Genomic DNA, 26,883 nt, shown 5'->3' with positions numbered 1-26,883 from the left:
GGTTAAGACATTGGTTGGAGCACTCCTGTAGAATCATGTGTAATTCTTGACAGAGCACAGAGAGAGTCTCCCGGATTTGGTGCATTTCGGTATAAGAAGAGACTGGACAGGTGGGGTTTGTTCTCCTGGAGCAAAGGGAAGTGAGGGGTGCTTATACGTAATCACATGGGGGATAGATAGGACAGGTGGCAGGAATAATTTTCCCATGGTGGAGCTATTTAAGACCAGAGGGCATAAGCTTCAGCTGAGAAGCTTGAAGTTTAGAGGGGGATTTTGGGGGGATCTGGGAGGGGGGCATTTTCACACAGAATGGTTGGAATTTGGATTGCAGTGTTTGAAAAGCAATGAAGGCTGATACACCCATGACATTTGAGAGATGTCTCGGCAAGCACTTGAATTGCCAAGGTATAGATGACCATGGACAAAATGATGGGACTAGTGTAGATAAATACAATGGTAGGCATAGGCATGGTGGGGCATATCTGTTTCTGTGCAGTGTAAGTCGGACTTGATCCTTTGCCATCGGTCATCAAACTCCTTGCTTTCATTACAGACTCCAATCTTCTTCCTAGAAGTTTATTGTGATTATGTTAAATTCTGGTAAATTCTCCTCACCTGTTTTCAAATCCCTCCATGATTTCTCCATTTTCTCTACCCCCCCAAATCCCCAAAATCTGTGTGAAGTTCAGTGTTAACCTCGTGATCATTGTGAGGTTCAAGGCTCCGCCTTGTCCATCTCCTTCCTGTAAAAAAGAAATGGACGAGGTGAAGCCTTGAACCCCAGAAAGATCAAGAGGTTAAAACTGAACCTTCAGTGCAAGATTCACGTCATTCTCCTCAAACTTCATGAAGTCACATATTTTGCCTCACAAAGTTGCTCCTGCTTGCACCAATATCCATCTTCATTGGCATCCTGACATCCTTGCAACAGCATGTGGAAAATTCCAAAATGTGAGCTTGTTTCCATGTAATCTGAGAGCTTTATCCATGCAACAGCACACACAAAGGGCTGGAGGAACTCAGTGGGTCAAGCAGCATCTATGGAGGGAGATAAACAGTCGAAGTTTCAGGCTGAGAGCCTTCAGCAGGACCGGGAAGGAAGGGGTCAGGTGGCAGAATGAAAGGGTTGAGGGAGGAGAGGGAGCACGGGGTGGCGAGTGAGTGAATCAAGGTGAGAGGGTGAAGATGGACAAGTGGGAATGAAGTGAGAAACTGGGAGGTGGCAGGTGGAAGTGCAAAGGACTGAAAAGGATGGAATCTGATTTTTAAAAATAGTGAACCGTGAAATAAAGAGGAGGAGCTGGGGAACCAGATCAGAAAAGTTGTGGCTAATGGGCAGGTCATGAGAGCAGGGGAAGGGAATGAGAAGAAATAAAGGCGTAAAAGGGATAAGGGTAAAGAAAAGGGGGAGGGAGGACAGAGGGGACTGGTTATCAGAAGTTAGAGAAATCTAATGTTGATGCCACCAGGTTTGAAACTACCAAGATGGAATACAAGATATTGTTCCTCTAATCTGCATCTAGCCTTAAATTGACATTAGGGCAGGCCACGTCAGACATGTCAGTGTGGGAATGGAAAATGGAATTAAAATGGCTGGCCACCGGGAGATCTTGGCTGTTACAGAGCCCATCAGCCTTACCAGCTCACTCTTGCAAATTTAGATTGCTTCTTTGTTTATTGAGGTGTGGAATTCATTATTACCTGATGGCCTTGCATGAAATAAAATGCTTTTCCTTCCGACTGGAAGGAGAAAGCTACTGCCACTTAAATTTCATGATATCTGTCACTGACCTTTATCCCAGACCTAGTCCTTCCACGTGTACCAAGTGTTTCACAATTCCTTACACCTGTTCCCCCACAGATTACCGTGGTTGTGAAATACTGCTTTCAGTTTGGCTTCTTTCCATGGACCACCTCTTCCTATCGATTGCTTTACTTCAATCGACCTTTCTACCTGCCTAACATCATCGGCATCGAGAAGAAGGATGGTTACGTACACTATGACCTTATCCAGTTGCTGGCTCTGTTCTTGCATAGGTCAGTCCTCAAGGTAATTATGCTGAACTATAAATCTACTCATTTATTAGAACACATATTTAACTAATTGGTTTATCGTAATCAAGTGTACTAAGTACAACGAAAAGCTTTTTATATGCATCTAGATAGATTATTCAATGCAGGAGTGACCAAGGTAAAGAAATCAATGCAGAATATAGGACACAGTAGCGTAGTGGTTAGCATCAAACTTTACATCTCCAGCTGTAAGACCGGGTTCATTTCCTGTCACTGTCTGTAAGGAGTCGGTGACTGTGTGGGTGTCCTCTAGGAGCTCTGGTTTCCTTGCACACTCCAAAAGATGTGTGGTTAGGGTTAGTGAGTTGTGAGCACCCTACGTTGGTACTGGAAGCATGGCGACACTTGTGGGCTGCCCAGTGCAATCCTCGCTGATTTGATTCGATTCGGTGCAAATTAAGTATTTCAACTGTAAATTTTGATGTACATGTGACAAATAAAGCTAATCTTGAAATTGTTTTTTCTTTACAATTACAGAGAAAGTGCAGTTCAGGTAGACAATTACATTTCAGGGGCCATGATGAGGTCCAATTCAATTCAAGTTTAATTGTCTTTTAACCATACATGATTACTCATCAATGCAGGCAAACGAGACAGTGTTACTGTGGGGTCAGGGTGCAAAGACACATTACCAACGGTCACACACAGAAAGCACACACAAGATCACAATCATGTAATAGGAGTCCTGATGCCCACCTCCCTTATCCACACCCCGCGATGCCACAGCTTGACGCCCAGTCCTTGCACATACAAGTTAGCAAACCCATACAGAATATCAGTAAGAATACAATGACACAGAGTATACATATATATAGTCCAGATCCCTCCAGCCCATCGATATCATCTGTCAATTGGACCCCAATGCCCATTAGGTGACAGCATGACTTTGATACCCAGTCCTTGCACATACAAGCATATGTAGAATATTAGTGAAAGCGTAACCAGACAAATATATTTGTCCATAGTCCAGACCTCTCAGTCCATTTTAAAGCGTCGGTCACCACAACTGCGCTAAGCCGCCCCCGGTAGACCGCACTGGCTCGTATGCCTCTCCTCCGGTGATTGAAGAACAAGCGACCCTTCAGCCTGAGACACGAGTCCATTCAGTTGCTAAAAAATCTGTAGTCGGATACAACAGAGCTTGTCTTCTGCCGAGCGAAACCCTGAGTGGCGGCTCTGCCCCGTTCTGGTCACCGTGTCACACCGCCCCCCCCCCCCCCGGTGAAGCATAGTGGCTTCATTCCCTCACTCCAGGCGACGTCGTCACTTCAGGCCTAGTCCTTGCTACAACCGAGGACCAGGCCCCCTCCATCTGCCCCTGCACTCATCCAATAAATCAGCGAACCGAGTTAACAGTGTCCAAAGGGGCCTTGCGATCACAAGAAAAGTGACCATGCTGGCCACTCTCTGTATGACTGTGGGCCTCCATTGACTCAGGCAGCAGCACGTTGTGCAGCTCCTTCATCATTTCCGCCAGCGAGCGACTCGTTGATGGTGTGGACCTACAGTACTCTGAGTTATTAATGTCCACAAACTGGGCTATGTCCACAACTCTGCAACTTCATGTGAAACTGCCACAGCAAGCTATGATGCATATGTAGAAGTCGGGTCGAGTCTTTGGGGACATGCCAAGCCTTCTTAGCCTGCTAAGGAAGTAAAGACATTGGTTTGCTTTCTTGGCCATAGATTCTACATGGCTCAATCAGAATAGATTGTTGGTGATATTTACACCCAGAAACTTGAAGTTCTCAACTGTCTCATTTTAGCACTATTGCTACAGATAAGGGTGTGTACTCCACCGAGCTTCAGAACATAGAACAACACATTACAGGCTGTTCAGCCCATGATCAATCCCTCCTACATAGCCCATAGCCCTCCATTTTTTATACCATGTCGACCCCCATGGGCGCCCCCTCCAATCAATCGGATAATAATGTTACAAAAGTCGAAGAACTGTATTCGATCCTTTATTAGCAACTCGCAAAACATACAATCTTGAAGCAATTAAACTTAAGCACAACTAATTGTAAATTAAGTGTACTTAAATGGTCAAGAAAAGCTATGACATCCTCAAGCTCTAAACTGTCCAGAGCAAAGCACAAATACGTAACTTATTCCCCTCGCTTTTACCACACCTCCACTCATGTGACTAGTTACCATAATATGCAGATAGAAAACACATGTATGGCTCGTAATTCCAGCCCCCTGATTATGATACTATAATAATTACAGCTTCATACTACCAAAATACAGGAGGCATGAAATCTTAACATTCACACAAGTGTCCTCTTTTTGGTAAGCGATCTATCCTGGATCATGACCTTCTCTTGACAAACCAGGTTGTTCCTCTTGACTGCATTCAGGGAAATCTGTCTTGAAATGTTGCTGCCAAAGCTCATCGAAGTTCAAAACTGAGATCCTGTTAACTGTAGCTCTGGCCGAGTGTAGTCTCTTCCACCAGCACGGTCATCTTTCAACAGTCCATTAACAGTCCAACCTACCATTGTTCTGATTGCATGGGGTCCATCAGTGGCACTGCAAATCACTTGCAACGACTCCAATGCCTAAGGCACATTCGCCCCTATCAACAACTCAATTTTTGAATCAAGTTCCACCAAATAAACATGCTTCAGGTGAGACCATTCCTGAAGATTTCACTGACAAGGAATACTCCCTTTGTGGACAAGCACACTTTCCTGAGTATAGATGTTAGGCAGTTCACAGTGGTATTCACGGTCTAAACCAGCCACTTCCAATCCTGAAATGGCGTAGCCACTCACAACCCATGGTGCATAAGAGAATGTGTGTTCTTTTTCCTGTTAGGTTGAGCTTGTTCATGAGGCTCACTGTGCAGAACACTCTGTACGTCCTTGATCTCGGAGGCATAAGTAACCACTGTCTTGTTACCCTTCTTAGACTTCAGCTGAACTGGAATTATAGGATGTTCACAATCAGGATCGCCAGCTCCCGTAAGGCTATTGGATATCAGAGTGTTACTCGCTGCTGTGTTTGATTCTTTCACACTTGTTTCAAATCGCACCCTTTTCATCAGTTCCGGGTTCAGTTTTAGCTTCATCTTTCAAAATAGCCACAGTAATAGCAAAACTGCCTCCTTTAGCTTCAGAATGACTTTGTGACTTAATTTTGTTCACACCTTTCCTTACCGCCGGTGGTGTAGTATCCTGTGTATTTCTACGCATTGTGTATGTAGAAATCCTCACTTGTTCCTAGGTAAACTCGACAAGGTCAAGGAAAGCAGCCTCGTGGTTGTGATTATCCAATAGCTCACAGGCAAGACATCTCCATTTATCACTAAGCATGTAAGGCAACTTCCTTATAATTGATATATTAATAGGCATGTCCAGCTCTCACAGATATTAAACATCTCCCATTGCATTACAACAGCCTCTAAGAAAACGAGTCTTGAAGAACTTTGACACCTTCTGATTTGATAGGTGGCCAATAAAGAGCCTTTTCCATGTGGGTCATAGCAACTTTCTGCTCATGATCAAACTGTTCCTGTGGCAAAGGTTTGACCTTCCTCCAGATTGGCTTGCTGCCAACTTTTGACAAGCTCTCTTGTGTAACCTCCAGTGAACTGTTCGAGAAAATAGAGACGGTTGCCATAGTCATCAGTCTTGCCTTCAGTGCTATTGTTGAAAGCTCTTACAAATGAATGACATGCAATGGATCACCATCGAAGATTTGAAGCTCTCTTTTAGGCAGAGATGCAATGCATTGTTGCATCACTAAGCTTGCTGTTTACTTTCATGTCCTTATGTCCTCCAGTGCACTATATAGAATTTTAGCATCTGAAACACCAGAGTCACCATATTGTAAATCAATGTCCTCAGAAGCACATTGTGCTATTGGATATGGCATAGGTTCAGAGTGCCTCTTTGATGCAGGCTGAGAGTGAACATCCTGAACTACCCCTTGGGGTCCAAGCTCGTGGCTCATAGACATTGGAAGAACAAATGTATGCACGTTGACATTGAGTGCGTTGGATTTTCTCAGCACCATGTCAACAGAGGAAGTCACACCATAGCACTGTCCTGCTGGAGCATGTTTAGCACAAACCTGCAGCACTTGAAGCCTTCAGCAATTTAACTTCGGCCATCTGTGCTGCAGTTTCTTCCTGTAACTTAAGCTACTCCTTTCCTTTCTGTAGCTGCTCGTCCTGCCGCTCTTCTTGTTCTTCCAGCGCATGCTTGTCTTTCAATAATTGCTGCCATGCAGCTAAATTAGCTTCCTTTTTAATGCATGCAGAGGAGGTATCAGATGTACGGGACATTCTGCTACCAATAGAACCTGTTGCATGCTTGTTAGACGCTTTGGCTTCAGGGTGAACATCATCCTGAAAATCATCAGGTTTAAACTTGGTCACAGAATGACCAGTAGCTTTATCAATATTTTCATTTCCTCCAGCAATCTGGTCTTCAACGTCACATGTTTGTTTCAACCATTGGTCAACAATTGCTATGACTGTATTAATAAGTGTATCAATACTTGGCTTGCTTTCAGTTTGTTTCTCTCGCTCTGAGATAGGCATTAAAGACAACAGCAAGTTATATCGCCTAACAACATCTTCACGAAGATTTTTAAATTGCCCAAATGAGACTGCACTCATGAAGCATCTAGTTGCTCTTTTGCTACCAGGAAACTTCTAATTAATGGTATTAAATCATTAACCTTCTTAACAACCTCATCGTCATCTTTCCAAATATTGTCAATTCGAGCCACCAAAGCTTTCTCAGTAAGTTTAATTTCTCTTTAAGTCTTGACTTCAAGGTCACTGTGTCCAGCTTGACTCATGTCGTTTTCCAAGTGCATGAACCAGACAAAACAACGGCATTTAATTCATATGTTGGCAGTCAAAGTATTTCAGCATTTCAACAGAACAAAATGCCAAATTCTCCAGCAAACACCAAACCATAGAGTTTATAGTTAGCGATGACCATTCCCAAACCCAAGCACACAGCATGAATCAACAAGGGGTCATTACTTGCCGCAAGCTGCTCCTGGCTACAGTGCTCCTAATTTCACAGACATGTCCAAATGCTGACATACATTTGATAAAATTGTTGAAATTTTTTGTTGACAAAATGCAGTGGTAATTCTAACGAATCCACAGTAATTCAAGACAGATTTCCCTGAATGCTGTCAAGAGGAACAACCTGGTTTGTTAAGAGAAGGTCGCGATCCAGGATAGATTGCTTACCAGAAAGAGGACACGTGTGAATGTTAAGATTTCATGCCTCCTATGTTTTGGTAGTATGAAGTTGTAATTATTATAGTATCATAATTAGGGGATTGGAATGTAAGAACCATTCACGTGTTTTCTATCTGCATTGTATTCTGTGTATTGTGACTAGTCACGTGAGTGGAGGCGTGGTAAAAGCGAAGGGAATAAGTTATATATGTGCGCTTTGTTCTGAGCAGCTTGGAGCTGGGGACCATATCTTTTGTTAACCGCTTAAGTATGCTTAATTTGCACTTAATTACACTTAGCTTTCATTGCTTCAAGATTGTACGTTTTGCGAGTTGCTAAAAAAGGATTGAATACTGGTCTTTCAGAACACTATTATCGAATTGATCAGAGGGCATTTCGTACAAGGATAATAATCTATGGGAGTCACCATCAGCGGCTTTGATTTGTTAGAATTAGGCACTACATTCCAGCCCCTAATTATTATACTGTAATAATTACAACTACATACTACCAAAACATGAATGCCTGACTTACTCCCTTTACTTTTACCATGCCCCGACTCACATGACTGGTTACCGTAATACACAGAATAAACACACAATGCAGACAGATAACAGATGTGTGACTCCTACAGTCCCTGTTAGATCAGTCTCTACCTCCGCAGGTTGAGAACAGATAGAACATAGAACATAGAAAACCTACAGCACATTACAGGCCCTTCGGCCCACAATGCTGTGCCGAACATGTACTTACTTTAGAAATTACCTAGGGTTACCCATAGCTCTCTATTTTCCTAAGCTCCATGTCCCTATCCAGGAGTCTCTTAAAAGACCCTATTGTATCCACCTCCACCACTGTTGCCGGCAGCCCATTCCACACACTCACCACTCTCTGCGTAAAACTGCACCCTTTCATGTTAACCATTTCAGCCCTGGGAAAAAGCCTCTGACTATCCACACAATCAATGTCTCTCATCATCTTATACACCTCTATCAGGTCACCTCTCATCTTCCGTCACTCCAAGGAGAAAAGGCCAAGTTCACTCAACCTATTCTCATAAGGCATGCTCCCCAAACCAGGCAACATCCTTGTAAATCTCCTCTGCACCCTTTCTATGGTTTCCACATCCTTCCTGTAGTGAGGCAACCAGGACTGAGCACAGTATTCCAACTGGGGTCTGATTAGGGTCCTATATAACTGCAACATTACCTCTCAGCTCTTAAACTCAATCCCATGATTGAATAAGGCCAATGCACCGTATGCCTTCTTAACCACAGAGTCAACCTGCGCAGCTGCTTTGAGTGTCCTATGGACTCGGACCCCAAGATCCCTCTGATCCTCCAACAGTCAAGAGTCTTACCATTAATACTATATTCTGCCATCATATTTGACCTACCAAAATGAACCACCTCACACTTATCAGGGTTGAACTCCATCTGCCACTTCTCAGCCCAGTTTTGCATCCTATCAATGTCCTGCTGTAACCTCTGACAGTCCTCCACACTATCCACAACACCCCCCCCAACCTTTGCGTCATCAGTAAATTTACTCACCCATCCCTCCACTTCGTCATCCAGGTCATTATTAAAAATAATGAAGAGAAGGGATCCCAGAACAGATCCCTGAGGCACATCACTGGTCACCAACCTCCATGCAGAATATGACCTGTCTACAACCACTCTTTGCCTTCTGTAGGCAAACCACTTCTGGATCCACAAAGCAATGTTCCCTTGGATCTCATACCTCCTTACTTTCTCTATAAGCCTTGCATGGGGTACCTTATCAAATGCCTTGCTGAAATCCATATACACTACATCTACTGCTCTTCCTTCATCAATGTGTTTAGTCACATCCTCAAAAAATTCAATCAGGCTCGTAAGGCACAACCTGCCTTTCACAAAGCCATGCTGACTATTCCTAATCATATTATGCCTCTCCAAATATTCATAACTCCTACCCCTCAGGATCTTCTCCATCAACTTACCAGCCACTGAAGTAAGACTCACTGGTCTATAATTTCCTGGGCTATCTCTACTCCCTTTCTTGAATAAGGGAACTACATCCGCAACCCTCCAATCCTCGGGAATATCTATTGTCCCCATTGATGATTCAAAGACATTGCTAGAGACTCAGCAATCTCCTCCCTCACCTACCATAGTAGCCTGGGGTATATCTCATCAGGTCCTGGTGACTTATCCAACTTGATGTTGTCCAAAAGCTCCAGAACATCCTCTTTCTTAATATCTATATGCTCAAGCTTTTCAATCAGCTGTAAGTCATCCCTACAATCGCCATGATCCTTTTCCATAGTGAATACTGAAGCAAAGTAACCTCCGCTTCCATACACACTTTTCCACTGTCATACTTGATTGGTCCTATTCTCTCATGTCTTATCCTCTTGCTCTTCACATACTTGTAGAATGCCTTGGGGTTTTCCTTAATCCTGCTCACCAAGGCCTTCTCATGGCCCCTTCCGGCTCTCCTAACTTATTCTAAGCCCCTTCCTGCTAGCCTTATAATTTTCCAGATCTCTATCGTTACCTAATTTTTTTTAACCTTTCGTAAGCTTTTTTCTTCTTGACTAGATTTTCAACAACATTTGTACACCGTGGTTCCTGTACCCTACCATCCTTTCCATGTCTCATTGGAACGTACCTGTGCAGAACATATCCCCTGAGCATTTGCCACATTTCTGTCGTACATTTCCCTGAGGTCATCTGTTCTCAATTTATGCTTCCAGGTTCCTGCCTGATAGCTTCAGATTTCCCCTTACTCCAATTACACACTTCCCTAACTTGTCTGTTCCTATCCCTCTCCAATGCTATGGTAATAGAATTGTGATCACTATCTCCAAAATGCTCTCCCACTGAGAGACTTGACACCTGACCAGGTTCATTTCCCAATACCAGATCAAGTACAGCCTCTCCTCTTCTCTACATATTGTGTCAGGAAACCTTCCTGAACACACCTAACAAACTCCACCCCGTCAAAACCCCTTGCTCTAGGGACATGCCAATCAATATTTTGGAAATTAAAATCCCCCAACACGACAACCCTGTTATTATTGCGCCTTTCCAGAATCTGTCTGCCTATCTGCTCCTCGATGACCCTGTTACTATTGGGTGGTCTATAAAAAGCACCCAGTAGAGTTATTGACCCCTTCCTGTTTCTAACTTCCACCCACTATGACTCCGTAGAAAATCCCTCCATGACTTCCTCCTTTTCTGCAGCCGTGACACTATCTCTGATCAACAGTGCCACGCCCCCACCTCTTTTGCCTCCTTCCCTGTCCTTTCTGATTCATCTAAAGTCTGGCACTCAAAATAACCATTCCTGCCCCTGAGCCATCCAAACCTCTGTAATGGCCACAACATCATAGCTCCAAGCTGTAAGCTCATCCGCTTTGTTCGTGATACTCCTTGCATTAAAATAGACACATCTCAAACCATCGGTCTGAGCGTATCCCTTCTCTATCATCTTCCCATCCTTCGTCTTGCACTGTCTACAAGCTTTCTCGATTTGTGAGCCAGCCATCCCTTTCTCCTACAGGATGTGTGGTTCCTACAGTCCCTGTTACATCAGTCTCTACCTCTGCCACTTGCAGTATGGTCCAGGCATTTACCACTCTGTGCTTTAAAAACATCTACCTATGGCATCTCTCCAACTTTCCTCCACTGGATATCCTCTGGTATTGGGCATTGGTGCCCTGGGATAAAGACTCTGTCCGTTCTATCTGTGTCCCTCATAATCTTATACATCTCTATCAAGTCGCCGATCATCCTCTTTTGCTCCAAATTGAAAAGCCCTTGCTCCCGCATTCTTTCTTCATACTCTCTAATCCTGGCAGCATCTTGGTAAATCTCCTCTGCACCCTCTCTAAAGCTTCCACATCTTTCTATAATGAGGTGAACAAAACTGAATACTCTAAGTGTGGTCAACCTGAGTCTGAGTCTCCAGAAGGTTCCTGTGCTGTGGAAGACGTCCTGCCTCGTCCCTGTACCGAAGATGCCGCGGCCCAGTGGCTCCAATGACTACAGACCGGTGGCATTGACCTCCCACATCATGAAGACCCTGGACAGACTTGTTCTGGAGCAGCTCCGGCCTATGGTTAGGCCACACTTAGACCCCCTTCAGTTCGCCTATCAGCCCCGACTAGGAGTTGAGGATGCCATCGTCTACCTGCTGAACCGTGTCTACGCCCACCTGGACAAGCCGGCGAGCACTGTGAGGGTCATGTTTTTTGACTTCTCCAGTGTGTTTAACACCATCTGCCCTGCTCTGCTGGGTGAGAAACTGACAGTGATGCAGGTGGATGCTTCCCTGGTGTCATGGATTATTGATTACCTGACTGGCAGACCACAGTATGTGCGCTTGCAACACTGTGTGTCAGACAGAGTGGTCAGCAGCACTGGGGCTCCACAGGGGACTGTCCTGTCTCCCTTTCTCTTCACCATCTACACCTCGGACTTCAACTACTGCACAGAGTCTTGCCATCTTCAGAAGTTTTCTGATGACTCTGCCATAGTTGATGTATCAGCAAGGGAGATGAGGCTGAGTACAGGGCTACGGTGGGAAACTTTGTCACATGGTGCGAGCAGAATCATCTGCAGCTTAATGTGAAAAAGACTAAGGAGCTGATGTTGGACCTGAGGTGGGCTAAGGCACCGGTGACCCCTGTTTCCATCCAAGGGGTCAGTGTGGACATGGTGGAGGATTACAAATACCTGGGGATACGAATTGACAATAAACTGGACTGGTCAAAGAACACTGAGGCTGTCTACAAGAAGGGTCAGAACTGTCTCTATTTCCTGAGGAGACTGAGGTCCTTTAACATCTGCAGGACGATGCTGAGGATGTTCTATGACTCTGTGGTGGCCAGTGCTATCATGTTTGCTGTTGTGTGCTGGGGCAGCAGGCTGAGGGTAGCAGACACCAACAGAATCAACAAACTCATTTGTAAGGCCAGTGATGTTGTGGCGGTGGAACTGGACTCTCTGATGGTGGTGTCTGAAAAGAGGATGCTGTCCAAGTTGCATGCCATCTTGGACAATGACTCCCATCCACTCCGTAATGTACTGGTTAGGCACAGGAGTACATTCAGCCAGAGACTCGTTTCACCAAGATGCAACACTGAGCATCATAGGAAGTCATTGCTACCTGTGGCCATCAAACTTTACTACAACTCCCTCGGAGTGTCAGACATCCTGAGCCAATAGGCTGGTCCTGGACTTTATTTCCACTTGGCATAATTAACTTATTATTATTTAATTATTTATGGTTTTGTATTGCTATATTTCTTCACTATTCTTGGTTGGAGCGGCTGTAACGAAACCCAATTTCCCTCGGGATCAATAAAGTATGTCTGTCTGTCAAACTCCCACCCCACCCCCGGGGGTGGGGGCGATATAGCCCCCTTTGGGAACCACTGGTATAGCTGGACAACTCGGAGAGTTTTGAGTATTCTCATTACTAGTTTCAATCAAGAGGGTACGCTTTTGAGGGAAAGGCATCTTCAGAAAGCAGATATGCCAACATCAAACATCGAACAGTACAGCACTGTATAGGCCCTTCTGTCTGCAAAGTGCCAAACGGTTAACCTACTCCAAGATTAATCTAATGATTCCCTCTCACATAGATCTCTTTCATCCATGTGCCTATCTAAAAGTCTCTCAAATGTCCCTAGTGTATCTGCCTCTACCTCCACTCCTGGCAGCACGTTCCATCCACCCTCTAGTCCCTGTATAAAGAAAAACCTACCTCTGACATCCCTCCAAACACCTTAAGATTATGCCCTCTCATGACATGACCAATCCCTGGAATATGTTGCCAGTCTTGGTTTTATTTTCACTGGTCTTCATAGAACAATAACTTTATGGCACGAGGCAGACCTTTTGGTCCTCTGTGTGTCTGCTATTCCTTTGAGCTATCCAATTAGCCCCAGCTCTCCTGCACCAAAGCATCTCTGTGTCTTCAAGTCAAGTCGCTTTTTATTGTCATTTCGACCATAAGCTGCTGGTACAGTACACAGTAAAAACGAAACTGTTCCTTCAGGACCCTGGTGCTACATGAAACAACACAAAAACTACATTAGACTATGTAAAACAACACAAAAACCACACTAGACTACAGGCCTACACAGGGCTACATAAAATGCACAATAATCAATCAATAAATAAATAATAAACAAGACAATAGGCACAGTAGAGGACAAATGTCAATATAATAATGTGTGTGTTTCTGGACAGGATGCCAGGATGAATATGCCTCTGTTGAGCTGCTGTTGGACAGCCAGGTAGTGTTCAATCTCAGACAGGGTCTGCACATATAACCATATAACCATATAACAATCACAGCACGGAAACAGGCCATTCCGGCCCTCCTAGTCCGTGCCGAACTCTTAATCTCACCTAGTCCCACCTACCCGCACTCAGCCCATAACCCTCCACTCCTTTCCTATCCATATACCTATCCAATTTTACCTTAAATGACACAACTGAACTGGCCTCTACTACTTCTACAGGAAGCTCATTCCACACAGCTATCACTCTCTGAGTAAAGAAATACCCCCTCGTGTTTCCCTTAAACTTTTGCCCCCTAACTCTCAAATCATGTCCTCTCGTTTGAATCTCCCCTACTCTCAATGGAAACAGCCTATTCACGTCAACTCTATCTATCCCTCTCAACATTTTAAATACCTCGATCAAATCCCCCCTCAACCTTCTACGCTCCAATGAATAGAGACCTATCTTGTTCAACCTTTCTCTGTAACTTAAGTGCTGAAACCCAGGTAACATCCTAGTAAATCGTCTCTGCACTCTCTCTAATTTATTGATATCTTTCCTATAATTCGGTGACCAGAACTGTACACAATATTCCAAATTTGGCCTTACCAATGCCTTGTACAATTTTAACATTACATCCCAACTTCTGTACTCAATGCTCTGATTTATAAAGGCCAGCGTTCCAAAAGCCTTCTTCACCACCCTATCTACATGAGACTCCACCTTCAGGGAACTATGCACTGTTATTCCTAGATCTCTCTGTTCCACTGCATTCCTCAATGCCCTACCATTTACCCTGTATGTTCTATTTGGATTATTCCTGCCAAAATGTAGAACCTCACACTTCTCAGCATTAAACTCCATCTGCCAACGTTCAGCCCATTCTTCTAACCGGCATAAATCTCCCTGCAAGCTTTGAAAACCCACCTCATTATCCACAACACCTCCTACCTTAGTATCATCAGCATACTTACTAATCCAATTTACCACCCCATCATCCAGATCATTTATGTATATTACAAACAACATTGGGCCCAAAACAGATCCCTGAGGCACCCCGCTAGTCACCGGCCTCCATCCCGATAAACAATTATCCACCACTACTCTCTGGCATCTCCCATCTAGCCACTGTTGAATCCATTTTATTACTCCAGCATTAATACCTAACGACTGAACCTTCTTAACTAACCTTCCATGTGGAACTTTGTCAAAGGCCTTGCTGAAGTCCATATAGACTACATCCACTGCCTTACCCTCGTCAACATTCCTCGTAACTACTTCAAAAAATTCAATAAGGTTTGTCAAACATGACCTTCCACGCACAAATCCATGCTGGCTACTCCTAATCAGATCCTGTCTATCCAGATAATTATAAATACTATCTCTAAGAATACTTTCCATTAATTTACCCACCACTGATGTCAAACTGACAGGTCTATAATTGCCAGGCTTACTTCTAGAACCCTTTTTAAACAATGGAACCACATGAGCAATACGCCAATCCTCCGGCACAATCCCTGTTTCTAATGACATCTGAAAGATCTCCGTCAGAGCTCCTGCTATCTCTACACAAACTTCCCTCAAGGTCCTGGGGAATATCCGGTCAGGACCCGGAGATTTATCCACTTTTAAATTTCTTAAAAGCGCCAGTACTTCCACCTCTTTAATTGTCATAGGTTCCATAACTTCCTTACTTGTTTCCCACACCTTACACCATTCAATATCCTTCTCCTTAGTGAATACCGAAGAGAAGAAATCGTTCAAAATTTCTCCCATCTCCCTCGGCTCCACACATAGCTGACCACCCTGATTCTCTAAGGGACCAATTTTATCCCTCACTATCCTCTTGCTTTTAATATAACTGTAGAAGCCTTTCGGATTTACTTCCACCTTATTTGCCAAACCAGACTCGTAACTTCTTTTAGCTTTTCTAATCTCTTTCTTAAGTTTCCTTTTACATTCTTTATATTCCTCGAGCAATTCCTTTACTCCATGCTGCCTATATCTATTGTAGACATCCCTCTTTTTTCGAACCAAGTTTCTAATATCCCTTGAAAACCATGGCGCTTTCAAACCTTTAACCTTTCCTTTCAACCGAACAGGAACATAAAGATTCTGTACCCTCATAATTTCACCCTTAAATGACCTCCATTTCTCTATTACATCCTTCCCATAAAACAACTTGACCCATTCCACTCTCTCTAAATCCCTGCGCATCTCCTCAAAGTTAGCCTTTCTCCAATCAAAAATAAAGAGGCTATTCAGACCAGTGAGTCTGCATTGACCAACAACCGCCCATTTACAGTAATCCTCCATTAACCCCTTTTATTAATTCTCACATTGCCATCAAGTCCCCACAGATTCACCACTCACCCATGCACTAGAGGCAATTTAGAACAGACAGTTAATCCACTGACCCGCATGTCTTCGAGATACGACAGGAAGATGGAGGAAACCCCGATGGTCCCAAGGAGAATGTACAAAATCTATAGACAGCACCTGAGGTTGGGATCGAATCCAGTTCACTGGCACAGTGAGGTAGCAATCCTACTAACCGAGTTATTGAGACATCACTAAATGGGCAACAGGCAGAGAAAACATTCCTCCCAGAAAATAGATCATGTAGTTTTCTATTTGAATTTAAGGCCTTTATGTATAATTCCAAAAGCAGAACATGGAGCAGGACTGTCAGCCACAACATTGTGCTGAACTAATTACAGTAGCAATTAACTATCTAACTAAACTCGACCCTTCTGCCAACAGAGCGTCCATATCCCTCCATTCTCTGCATTTTCATGTGCCTAGCGAAGAGCCTTTCAAACAGCTCTCCACTACTGCCCTGGCACTCACCAATCTCTGACAAAAAATGATCATCTTGCAGCTTCTGAAATTTGACTGGCACTTGTAGCCAGATGGCACTCTGGCCACTGGAGATGTGTGAGGTGACCTCATTTGTCACCCATCGCTCTTAGAAGGAGCCGAAACTGGAGGGTCACTAGCCACCACTGAGAACCGTGTTTTCACTCACTCAGCTCAATTCACTGCAAGTCTACTGTTTAAAGGTCAAGTCACAACACTTGACACTTGCCCGTAGAGTGTGCTGCAAGGAGCTGGAGACGATGGATCCTTAGGGAGGCTGCTGGGTGAGGATAGATCACCGCTGAGTGGTTTTGCCCGAGATAGATGCAGAGTGGAGATTCCTGTGGACCCCGAGGGAGGAAAGAGGCAAGGGCTGTTGCTCAGGCCCATCAAAGAGTGGTCAGGGAGTTAAACTCTTTGTCCTGGGGTATCCTGACAGGGTCTGTGTAGTGTGGTTTCTCTTGTGGGTCAATCCAGTACAAAGGGGGTCACTGTTTAATTAGTACGGGGTTGCCGACAAGATGGAGGTGAAGCAATATCTTTCTCTCTGAAGATTATGAGTCTCTCTTAACATAATACATAGATCAGTGCAGGTGCTTCGGCCCATGATGTTGTGCTAACCCTTTAACCTACTCCAAGATTGTTCTAACCCTTCCCTCCCACAGAGCCTTCTTTCATCCATGTAAAGAGTCTCTTTTTTTTGTAATTTTTTTATTGAAGTTCATCATCAAACAAACATTTCCATAAGATGTATTTCAGACATTGTACATATATATCATATAATCATATATATCACAAATCTCCACAAAGTATTTATCTGAGGTATATACTTATAGAAAAGAGTAGAAAGAAAAAAACAAGCAAAAGGAAAGAACTATGTACAAGTAGGGAGTGATTTTTTTTAAATAAAAGATTCACTGATTTGTGAGGATAAAATCAGGCCTATGAGGCATTATGTAGTTAAACCATTTTTCCCAGTATGAATCAAATTGTTCCAGCTTATGGTTAACAGATGCTGTTATCTTCTCCATTTTGTAAATGTCCATTGTAATTTCCATCCATGTATTTAAAGTTGGGCTCTCCTGTGATAACCATTTCCTAGTAAGAGTCTTTTTACCAGCCACCAACAGTATATTCATTAAATATTTATCTCTTTTCATTCTTGAGGTATATATCCAAAATATATGGTCTTACTCTCTAAGGGTATTTCACATTTAAAGATGTCTTGTAGGGAATTCTGCATCCCCCTCCAATAGTTTTTGATAACAGGGCAGTCCCAAAAAATATGTTAATGATTTGCATTTTGATTTCCACAATTTCTTCAGCAAACAGGGAGGTTACTATCATAATGGGATTTCTGAGAGGGTGTAATAAAATATCAAGTTTTTCCATCCAAACTCCCTCCATTTCTGTGAACTGGTACACTTCCATTGATGCCTCCATATTGTTGTCCATTCTTCCTCAGATATAATTATCCCTCCTTCCTTCTCGCATTTTGTTTTAATGTATGAAGTTGAATGTATTTTAAGATTTGGCAACCCCTTATACATGCTTGAAATTATTCTACTACCATTATCTGAATTATTTGCTTTTCTAAAGAGCTCTATCAAGCATGTACTTGCCTTGATTACATTTTTAAGCGTCTTATTAACATATTGTCACATCTGTAAATACCGATAAAAATCTTGTTTTTCTAATTAGTGTTTCTCTTTAAGCATTTCAAAACTGAACAGTGTTTCTTCTTTCATTATGTTGCAAAGAACTGTTATTCCTTTAGCTGTCCAGTCCTTAAATCTAGCATCCAATTTATTTGGTGTAAAATCCGAGTCATATGCACACCATTTAAGAATTGCAATATCTGCCTCTAGATTATATTCTTTTATAGTAGTTTTCCATATTTTAAGAGTCAATTTCACCCATGGGTTATCAATAGTATTTATGTACCTTTGCAAGTTGTTATCAGCCAAAATTGCTTGTACGGGGATGGGAAGTACCTGCTCTTCAATGTTTTTCCATTGAGCATCATATGATGGGTTGTACCAACACATCACAATTCTCAACTGTGCTGCAAAATAATAATCTCTAAGGGAAGGTAGGCCCCATCCCCCCTTTTCCTTTGCTAATTGCAAAGTTTTGAGACGAACTCTAGGCCTTTTACCCTGCCAAATATACCTTGATAACATCTTGTTCCATTCATTGAATTGATTTTGATTAATCTCCATTGGTAGGATCTGAAAGAGATATAAACAGTCAGAGCAGTATATTCATTTTATTAGACTCAGTCCTTGAACTGAGACTGAAAAACGGAATCAGGTTCCATCTTGCCACATCCTCAATTTTTTATATAAAGGCTGATAATTACATTCTGATAATTTTGCCAAATCTTTTGGCATAATGATGCCCAAATATTTGAAAGACTCTGTGTGCCATGCCCAGGGATATCTACTTTCAATTTCTCTTGGTGGGCAATAGTTATATGAAAGTAATTGGGTTTTATCTATGTTGATCTTGTATCCTGATAATTGACCATATTGTTCAAAGGATTGCATCAATTTAGCTAAAGAGTAAAGGTTGCCCTAGATAGATCAAAATGTCATCTGCATAACAAGCCAATTTATGCTCTGTCCCTTTAATAGTAATTCCCCTGATATCTTCATTTTGTCTGATGTATTGAGCTAATGGTTCCAGACATAACGCAAAGAGTAGAGGTGACCATGCACAACCCTGTCTCGTGCCCCTTTCTAGGGGAAAACTATTTGATAAATATCCATTGATTTTAATCCTAGCAGTAGGATTGTCATATGGTATCTGTATAGTTTTAATAATTGTGTCTTGGAAACCAAATCTATGTAAAACTCTGTAAAGAAAATTCCAATTAATTGAATCAAATGCTTTTTCAGTGTCCATGCTAATCACTATTGCTTTGATTTTTGTATATGATCCATAATGTGAAGTGTCCTTCGTATATTGTCTTGTGTCTGGCATTGTCGCATAAAACCTGTCTGATCGTTATGTATCAGTATGGGTAGAAACTCCTCTAATCATTTGGCCATGATGGAGGTAAATAATCTATAATCTACATTAAGAACGGATATTGGTCTAAATGACTGGCATTCCATTTTATCCTTACCTTCTTTTGGTATAGCTGAGATTATCGCTTCCTTCCAACTAGGTGGCATTTGTGCCTTTTTTAGAGCCCAGTTCAGTGTGGGGAGTAAAACAGGAATTAACTCATTTTGAAATTCTTTGTACCACTCTGTTGTATACCCATCTGATCCTGGTGACTTGCTTAATTTAAGCCTACTAATTGCAGCTTTTAATTCAACTTCAGTTATGTCAGCAGTCATCATTCTATTTTGTTCTTCGCTTAAAGTGGGTAACTCTAGAGAATTCAAGAAGGTGTCAATTTGGGTTATGCTTCCCCCTGGAACTCTGGAATATAGAGTTTTGTAAAACACTTCAAAAGCTTCTTGAATTTCACTTAGCTTATTTTTTTATCATTTTTGTTCTTGGGTCCCTAATTCTATGAATCGTATTTTCTGCTATCTTTTTTGTTCTGTTTCCATGTCAGTATTTTCATAGATTTTGATCCACTTTCATAATGTCTCTGTTTCAGAAACATTAAGTTTTTCCTGATTTCTTGTGTAACCAAACTATTAATTTAATTCCTAATTCTTTTAATTTCCCCTAATGTATCCTGTGCCAAATTCAATTTGTGTTTTTTTCTCTAGTTCCTTCAGCCTATTTTGTAATTCCTCTAATGTTTTATTCCTTATTTTTTTCTTATATGAAGATATTGCTATAATTTTCCCTCTTAAGACAGCCTTCAGAGTATCCCATAAAATGGGAGGTGAAACCTCTCCATTATCATTAAATTCTAAGTAGAGACCAATTTCTTTTTTAATTTGTTCCTTAAAGTACGGATCATTGAGTAGACTTGAATTTAGTTTCCAAATAGTATTCTTTGGTTGTAGGTCAAAATCAACAGATAAATATATATAGAGCAAACACGAGGAAATCTGCAGATGCTGGAAATTCAAACAACAGCACACACAAAATGCTGGTGGAACACAGCAGGCTAGGCAGCATCTATAGGGAGAAGCGCTGTTGACGTTTCAGGCCGAGACCCCCCGAAATGTCGACAGCGCTTCTCCCTATAGATGCTGCCTGGCCTGCTGTGTTCTACCAGATAAATATATAGGTGCATGGTCACTTACATCTATTGTCCCAATTCCACAGGTGTTTATTTTGTCTTTGTCTTTTCCAAATGTTATGTAATAGTCTATTCTTGTATATACAGAATGGGGAGCAGAATAATGAGTGTAATCCCTTCTGTCAGGGAAAAGGTCCCTCCATATATCAATTAAACCAACATCCTCAAAAAGTGTATTAACTTTCTTATGTAAAGATTTTGTTTCAGAGGTTTTTCTATTGGAAGAGTCTAAGTTTGGTTGTAATTGTAAATATAAGTCTCCCCCACATATCAGGAGACCTTCTGTTTCTGTTACCATAATATCAGTAATTTTCTGAAGAAACCAATATCACTTCCTGGGGGTGCGTATATATTCAATAGAGTAACTGAATTTCTGTATATATTCCCCCTTACCAGAATATATCTGCCCTCTTTATCTCACATTTCGAATACTTTTTCAAAATTTAGCTTACTTGAGATAAGAATAGCAACTCCTCTCTGATGTCCTGATTTATATGAGGAGAAAAACAAATTAGTGAAGCCCATTCTCTTTAGTTTTTTTATGCTCATTATCACTTAAATGAGTTTCCTGTAAATATACTGCATGGGCTTGTTCTTTTTTCATTTTGGATAAAATTCTCTTATGTTTGATTGGATTTAATAGCCCATTGACATTAAAAGAAATGCATTTTACCTTGTCCTTAGCCATCTGTATTTATCTGTCAATGTATCATTGAAATTAGAATAAAACTTAATCGATCTACTCCCTGAACAAATAAGAACCAAGAAACGCAAATAATAACAAAAATGGCAGCGAACGTATGATTCCAAGGCTGAGGTCACTAGCAGATGACCCTGCGTTGAGCTAGAGGAAATGTCTAGTTGTGGGGGATAACCCCTCCTACTTGTGAGTTGAGGGCCCCCATTGCAGTATTCATAAAAGTCAGTGAATAAATCCATTACACAGATCTCACTACAGACATTGAATGACGCCAACCTTCTTAGGAAGTACAGTCGACTCTGTGCCTTCCTGCACAAGGCATCTGTGTTGGCAGTCCAGTCTAGCTTCTCGTCTAACTGTACTCCCAGATACTTGTAGGTCTTAACCTGCTCCACACATTCTCCATTAATGATCACTGGCTCCATATGAGGCCTAGATCTCCTAAGGTCCACCACCATCTCCTTGGTGTTGGGGAGGAAGCATTAAGAAGAGGGACGCCTCACGTCTTAATAAGCTGGTAAGGAAGGCGGGCTCTGTCGTGGGCAAAGTACTGGAGAGTTTAACATTGGTAGCTGAGCGAAGGGCGCTGAGTAGGCTACGGTCAATTATGGATAACTCTGAACATCCTCTACATAGCACCATCCAGAGACAGAGAAGCAGTTTCAGCGACAGGTTACTATCGATACAATGCTCCTCAGACAGGATGAAGAGGTCAATACTCCCCAATGCCATTAGGCTTTACAATTCTACCGCCAGGACTTAAGAACTTTTTAAAAGCTATTATTAATGCTTTTTGAGATAGTGATTTAGATGCATATCATATTTTTTACTGAGTTAAGTATTGTATGTAATTAGTTTTGCTACAACAAGTATATGGGACATTGGAAAAAAAGTTGAATTTCCCCATGGGGATGAATAAAGTATCTATCTATCTATCTATCTATCTATCTAAGATTCCCCTGTGTACTCCTCCTATATATATATATATATATATCTATACACACACACACATACATACATACACATATATGCACACATATATATATTCTCATTTTGGTGGGGAAAAAGGAGTAAGTGAGTGAATAAAGAATAACAACTAGGTAATATAAAATCCACATTACAATAAGTATTTCTCGAGATAGGTATATCACCGTCTACTTTTGCTTCCGTTTAGCTTCTCAACATTTTAAAAGTTATCCAAACCTTATGTCTCTTCTGGAGGGGGTGAGGACTGTCTTTGGGAAATTCCCGGTCTCTTTCTGATATATTTCTCTCGGCCTCCTCCCGTCTCCTGCCTTCTCGATTCTCGCACTATTTCCCAAGCGGAGCGGGATAATTCCTCTGCCAGGCTTTCCCTCGGTTTGATCACGCTGACGGGCAACCCTCTGGCCTTCATGTCTGTAGTCGCCTCTTCCACTGTCTGGTACAACCGCATCCCGTCGTCATAAAACACTCGAAGTTTAGCAGGGTACGGAGTTTGAAATCTAATCTTTTTTTGCTTTAGTACTCGCTTTACTTCAGAGTATTCTTTGCATTTCTGCAGAACCACAGGGGTGGGAGGTAATCTTGGTCGAGATATATTAATTTATCGTCTAAAAACACTCTCTTCTTACCCCAGGCCCTTTGTAGCATCTCTGCCTTTGTGCTGTACCGAAGGAATTTAATTATTATTGAGCATGGCTTATCTTGGGTAGACTTCGGGACTAACGCGCGGTGGACTCTTTCGACTTCCAGCTCCATAGCCGAGGGAAGATCCAGCGCGTCCCGCAGTAACTTTCTGACAAACCCCATCATAGACAAGCCTTCCGCTCCTCTGGGAACATTGTAAATTCTGATATTTTTCCGCCATGATCTTCCCTCCAGGTCAAGCAGTTTACCTTCTTGGTGATGTAATATTTTTATTGTCTTACTCAGTATCCGTTCCACGTTTTGAACACAATCTTTCACCTTCTCAATTCGAGTCTCTGCCACCGCTAGTTTTTGATTGACGCTGGCGAGCTCTGACTTAATATCACGGAGCTGCTGCTTTATTTCTTTCTGAAACTCCCTTATCTCTTTTAGAATTTCAATCATATTTGCCGCTTCGCCTGAACGAGGCCCAGCGTCCGCCTCGCTAGCACGCAGTCGGGTAGGAGAGCCACTCAATGTACTCCTCTCGGACGCAGGCTCCGCAGTGTCGCTTTTTTAATTTCCATTCTTTTTCCCCATTCTTGCCCCTCTTCAGTTCAAATATTTTTTGAAAAATACTATATTTGATGGGTTAACGGGGCTTAGTACACGTTTTTCCGGAGGAGCTAGTGACTTAAGCTGCCATTCTTGACAATGACGTCACCCGTAAAGAGTCTCTTAAATGTCCCTAATACATCTGACTACCACTACATTTCATGCAGCCACTGCTCTCTGTGTAAAAAAACATTTAACCTTTGGCATCCCCCCTCTACTTCCCTCCAATCAGCTGAAAATTATGCTTCCTCATATTAGCCATTTCCGTCCTGGAAAGATGTGTCTGGCTGACCACTCGATCTCTGCCCCTTATCATCTTGTACTCCTTTATCCTTCCTCACAAAGGTCTGGAGGCACTGTATAATATTTGAACATCTTTAAGGCAGATGTAGATAAATTCTCAATGCCAAAATCAAAGTAAATTTATTATCATAGGGAAATGAAGGTTATCGTGGATAGATCGAAAAGTGGCGGCTCGGTTACCCCCAGACGGCCATGATCTTATGGTACATGTCTGAGTGGCAGAGTAACCCACTCCTACTCTCAGTTCGCGTGTATAAGGCAGACTGTGTTCATCGCACCCGCCTTGTATCTATACGAACAGCGCACTAGTGAGGTAATGGAATCTGTTAAATTGGTTTACTGTCGACACATGCTCCAAGATAGTGAAAAATGTTGCTTTGCATGTCATTCCCAACAGATCACTACATAACATCAGTACATCGAGGTCATACAAAGGAAAATAATAACAAAAAGCAGAATGAAGTGTTACAGTTACAGAGAAAGTGCAGTGCAGGCAGACAAGGCCGTGATGAGTAGATCATGAGGTCAAGAGTCCATCTGATGAACAAGAGACCTGTTCAATTGTCACATGACAGCAGTGAGGAGTCTCTCCTTCAGCTGGTAACGTGAGCTTTTGGGCTTTTGTATCCTCTGCCTGATGGGAGGGGGCAAGGAGAGAATGTCCAGGCTTAGTGGGAGTCTTTGATTATGCAACACATTCACTGATAATTTTGGGCTGATTTCTACTTCCAGCGATCAGCAGGTTGTAGAGAAGCAGACACGAGGAAATCTGCAGATGCTGGAAATTCAAGCAACACACACAAAATGCAGGTGGAACTCAGCAGGCCAGGCAGCATCTATAGGAAGAAGCGCTGTTGACGTTTCGGGCCGAGACCCTTGGTCAGGACTGTCCTGACCTGCGTCTCAATATCACCAAGACCAAGGAGATGGTGGTGGACTTTAGGAGATCTAGGCCTCATATGGAGCCAGTGATCATTAATGGAGAATGTGTGGAGCAGGTTAAGACCTACAAGTATCTGGGAGTACAGTTAGACGAGAAGCTAGACTGGACTGCCAACACAGATGCCTTGTGCAGGAAGGCACAGAGTCGACTGTACTTCCTAAGAAGGTTGGCGTCATTCAATGTCTGTAGTGAGATGCTGAAGATGTTCTATAGGTCAGTTGTGGAGAGCGCCCTCTTCTTTGTGGTGGTGTGTTGGGGAGGAAGCATTAAGAAGAGGGACGCCTCATGTCTTAATAAGCTGGTAAGGAAGGCGGGCTCTGTCGTGGGCAAAGTACTGGAGAGTTTAACATCGGTAGCTGAGCGAAGGGCGCTGAGTAGGCTACGGTCAATTATGGATAACTCTGAACATCCTCTACATAGCACCATCCAGAGACAGAGAAGCAGTTTCAGCGACAGGTTACTATCGATACAATGCTCCTCAGACAGGATGAAGAGGTCAATACTCCCCAATGCCATTAGGCTTTACAATTCTACCGCCAGGACTTAAGAACTTTTTAAAAGCTATTATTAATGCTTTTTGAGATAGTGATTTAGATGCATATCATATTTTTTACTGAGTTAAGTATTGTATGTAATTAGTTTTGCTACAACAAGTGTATGGGACATTGGAAAAAAGTTGAATTTCCCCATGGGGATGAATAAAGTATCTATCTATCTATCTGTCAATAGTGCTTCTCCCTATAGATGCTGCCTGGCCTGCTGAGTTCCACCAACATTTTGTGTGTGTAGAGAAGCAGCTTGGGTTTAGTGCTTCTGTTTCACAGAGATTCGGTTGGAGGAAATAGTCACTTTTCAACTGAACAGATACGATCTGGACAGGGTGATCTTTCTCTTCGATTGCTGATGGTCCATCTCCTTTGTTCTCTGACAGCGTCACGGATTGTGGGATTCCAATGATTCGCAGAAGGAGCAGAAACAAGGCAAAGGAGAAGCGAAGGAAGAGAACGGCTGCACTGAGAGCACAGAGGACAGGGCGAGGGCCACAGGGAGGAAAGGCGCTTCCAGACGCTTGTCAAGACGACTGGACAGGGGAGGTGAGAAAATGAGTTTGGACAAAGGAAGGACAGATCAATCCAGGAGCCCTCTCTCTGTGTTCTCTCTACACTAGCAACCCAGTAAGACCTATCAGAAAAAAACCTCCTTTTTCCTCTCCCTCCTTCCCTCCTCATTTCCCCCCATCCTCTCCCTTCCTTCTTCCTCACCCCACACTCCTTCCCTCCCCATTCCCCCTTTCCCCTCACAGCCTGCACACACAATCACTCATCTGTAACCCAATCCCTGTCACCTCCACATCCCTCACTCCCTCACACTTTGCTCATTGACTTCACTGGCCTGCTCAGCCCAGTTTGGACACTCGGTCTGTCACTCACACAGCTCAGTCTCTCCCTCAACAGGCCCCTTGTCACTCCACACGCACGTACAGCCATCCACAATCATTCACTTGAACTCAGGCCCTTCCCAGAGCCGAGTCAAAACCCCTCCCTTGGCCCACCTGTTAAAGTAGATTCATTGCTCGTTCTGGTCAGTTGCTGGTCATGAACTTCTGCTGTGCTTCAGTTAGAGGTTGTATTTTCCTACATTCTAACACTGACTGCACCTTGAAAACAATTCATGAATTGTGAATTAATTTGGATAATTCCGGGATAAAGGAAGCTTTCAGGGATATATTTTGGAGATCAAGCAACAGTGATTAAAGGCCACTGATAGGGTTGAAACGTGTAAGCACTGAAGAATGGGAGAGAGTGCAGACCAGACACTCTCCATGTCATGTGTGACCTGATACTACATCCACTTTCTGGCCCGATCCCTGTATCCCTCATTTCCCTATTGATCTCAAACTTGATCTTACACCATGGCAAAGCATCCACAGCCTCTGAATTGGAGTGAGCTGAAAATCTAGAGCCTCTCAGTTCTCAGTCCCAGAGCTTGAGGCAATGACTCCTGGATTTAATCAGGTACATATTGGCCTTGGTGATGGCAAATGACAGTGCAGGTTCAGGAGAGTGTTTGAGCTGA

At 42.7% G+C, this 26,883-nt stretch overlaps 1 protein-coding gene across 1 annotated transcript in view; it reads left to right on the top strand.

Annotated features, from left to right (window-relative positions):
• The window catches only part of LOC140736375 (piezo-type mechanosensitive ion channel component 2), a 232,857-nt gene that overhangs the window by 156,688 nt on the left and 49,286 nt on the right, over positions 1–26,883 (top strand). The window contains exons 34-35 of the mRNA XM_073062358.1: positions 1,862–2,050; positions 25,739–25,901. Coding sequence (XP_072918459.1) covers positions 1,862–2,050; positions 25,739–25,901 — 352 coding nt within the window. The remainder of the gene's footprint in view (positions 1–1,861; positions 2,051–25,738; positions 25,902–26,883) is intronic.

The sequence above is a fragment of the Hemitrygon akajei genome, chromosome 11 (genome assembly GCF_048418815.1).
Source record: "Hemitrygon akajei chromosome 11, sHemAka1.3, whole genome shotgun sequence".
Lineage (NCBI taxonomy): Eukaryota > Metazoa > Chordata > Chondrichthyes > Myliobatiformes > Dasyatidae > Hemitrygon > Hemitrygon akajei.
Note: the sequence above shows the minus strand (reverse complement) of the source record. Positions and strands in the feature narration are given on the sequence as shown.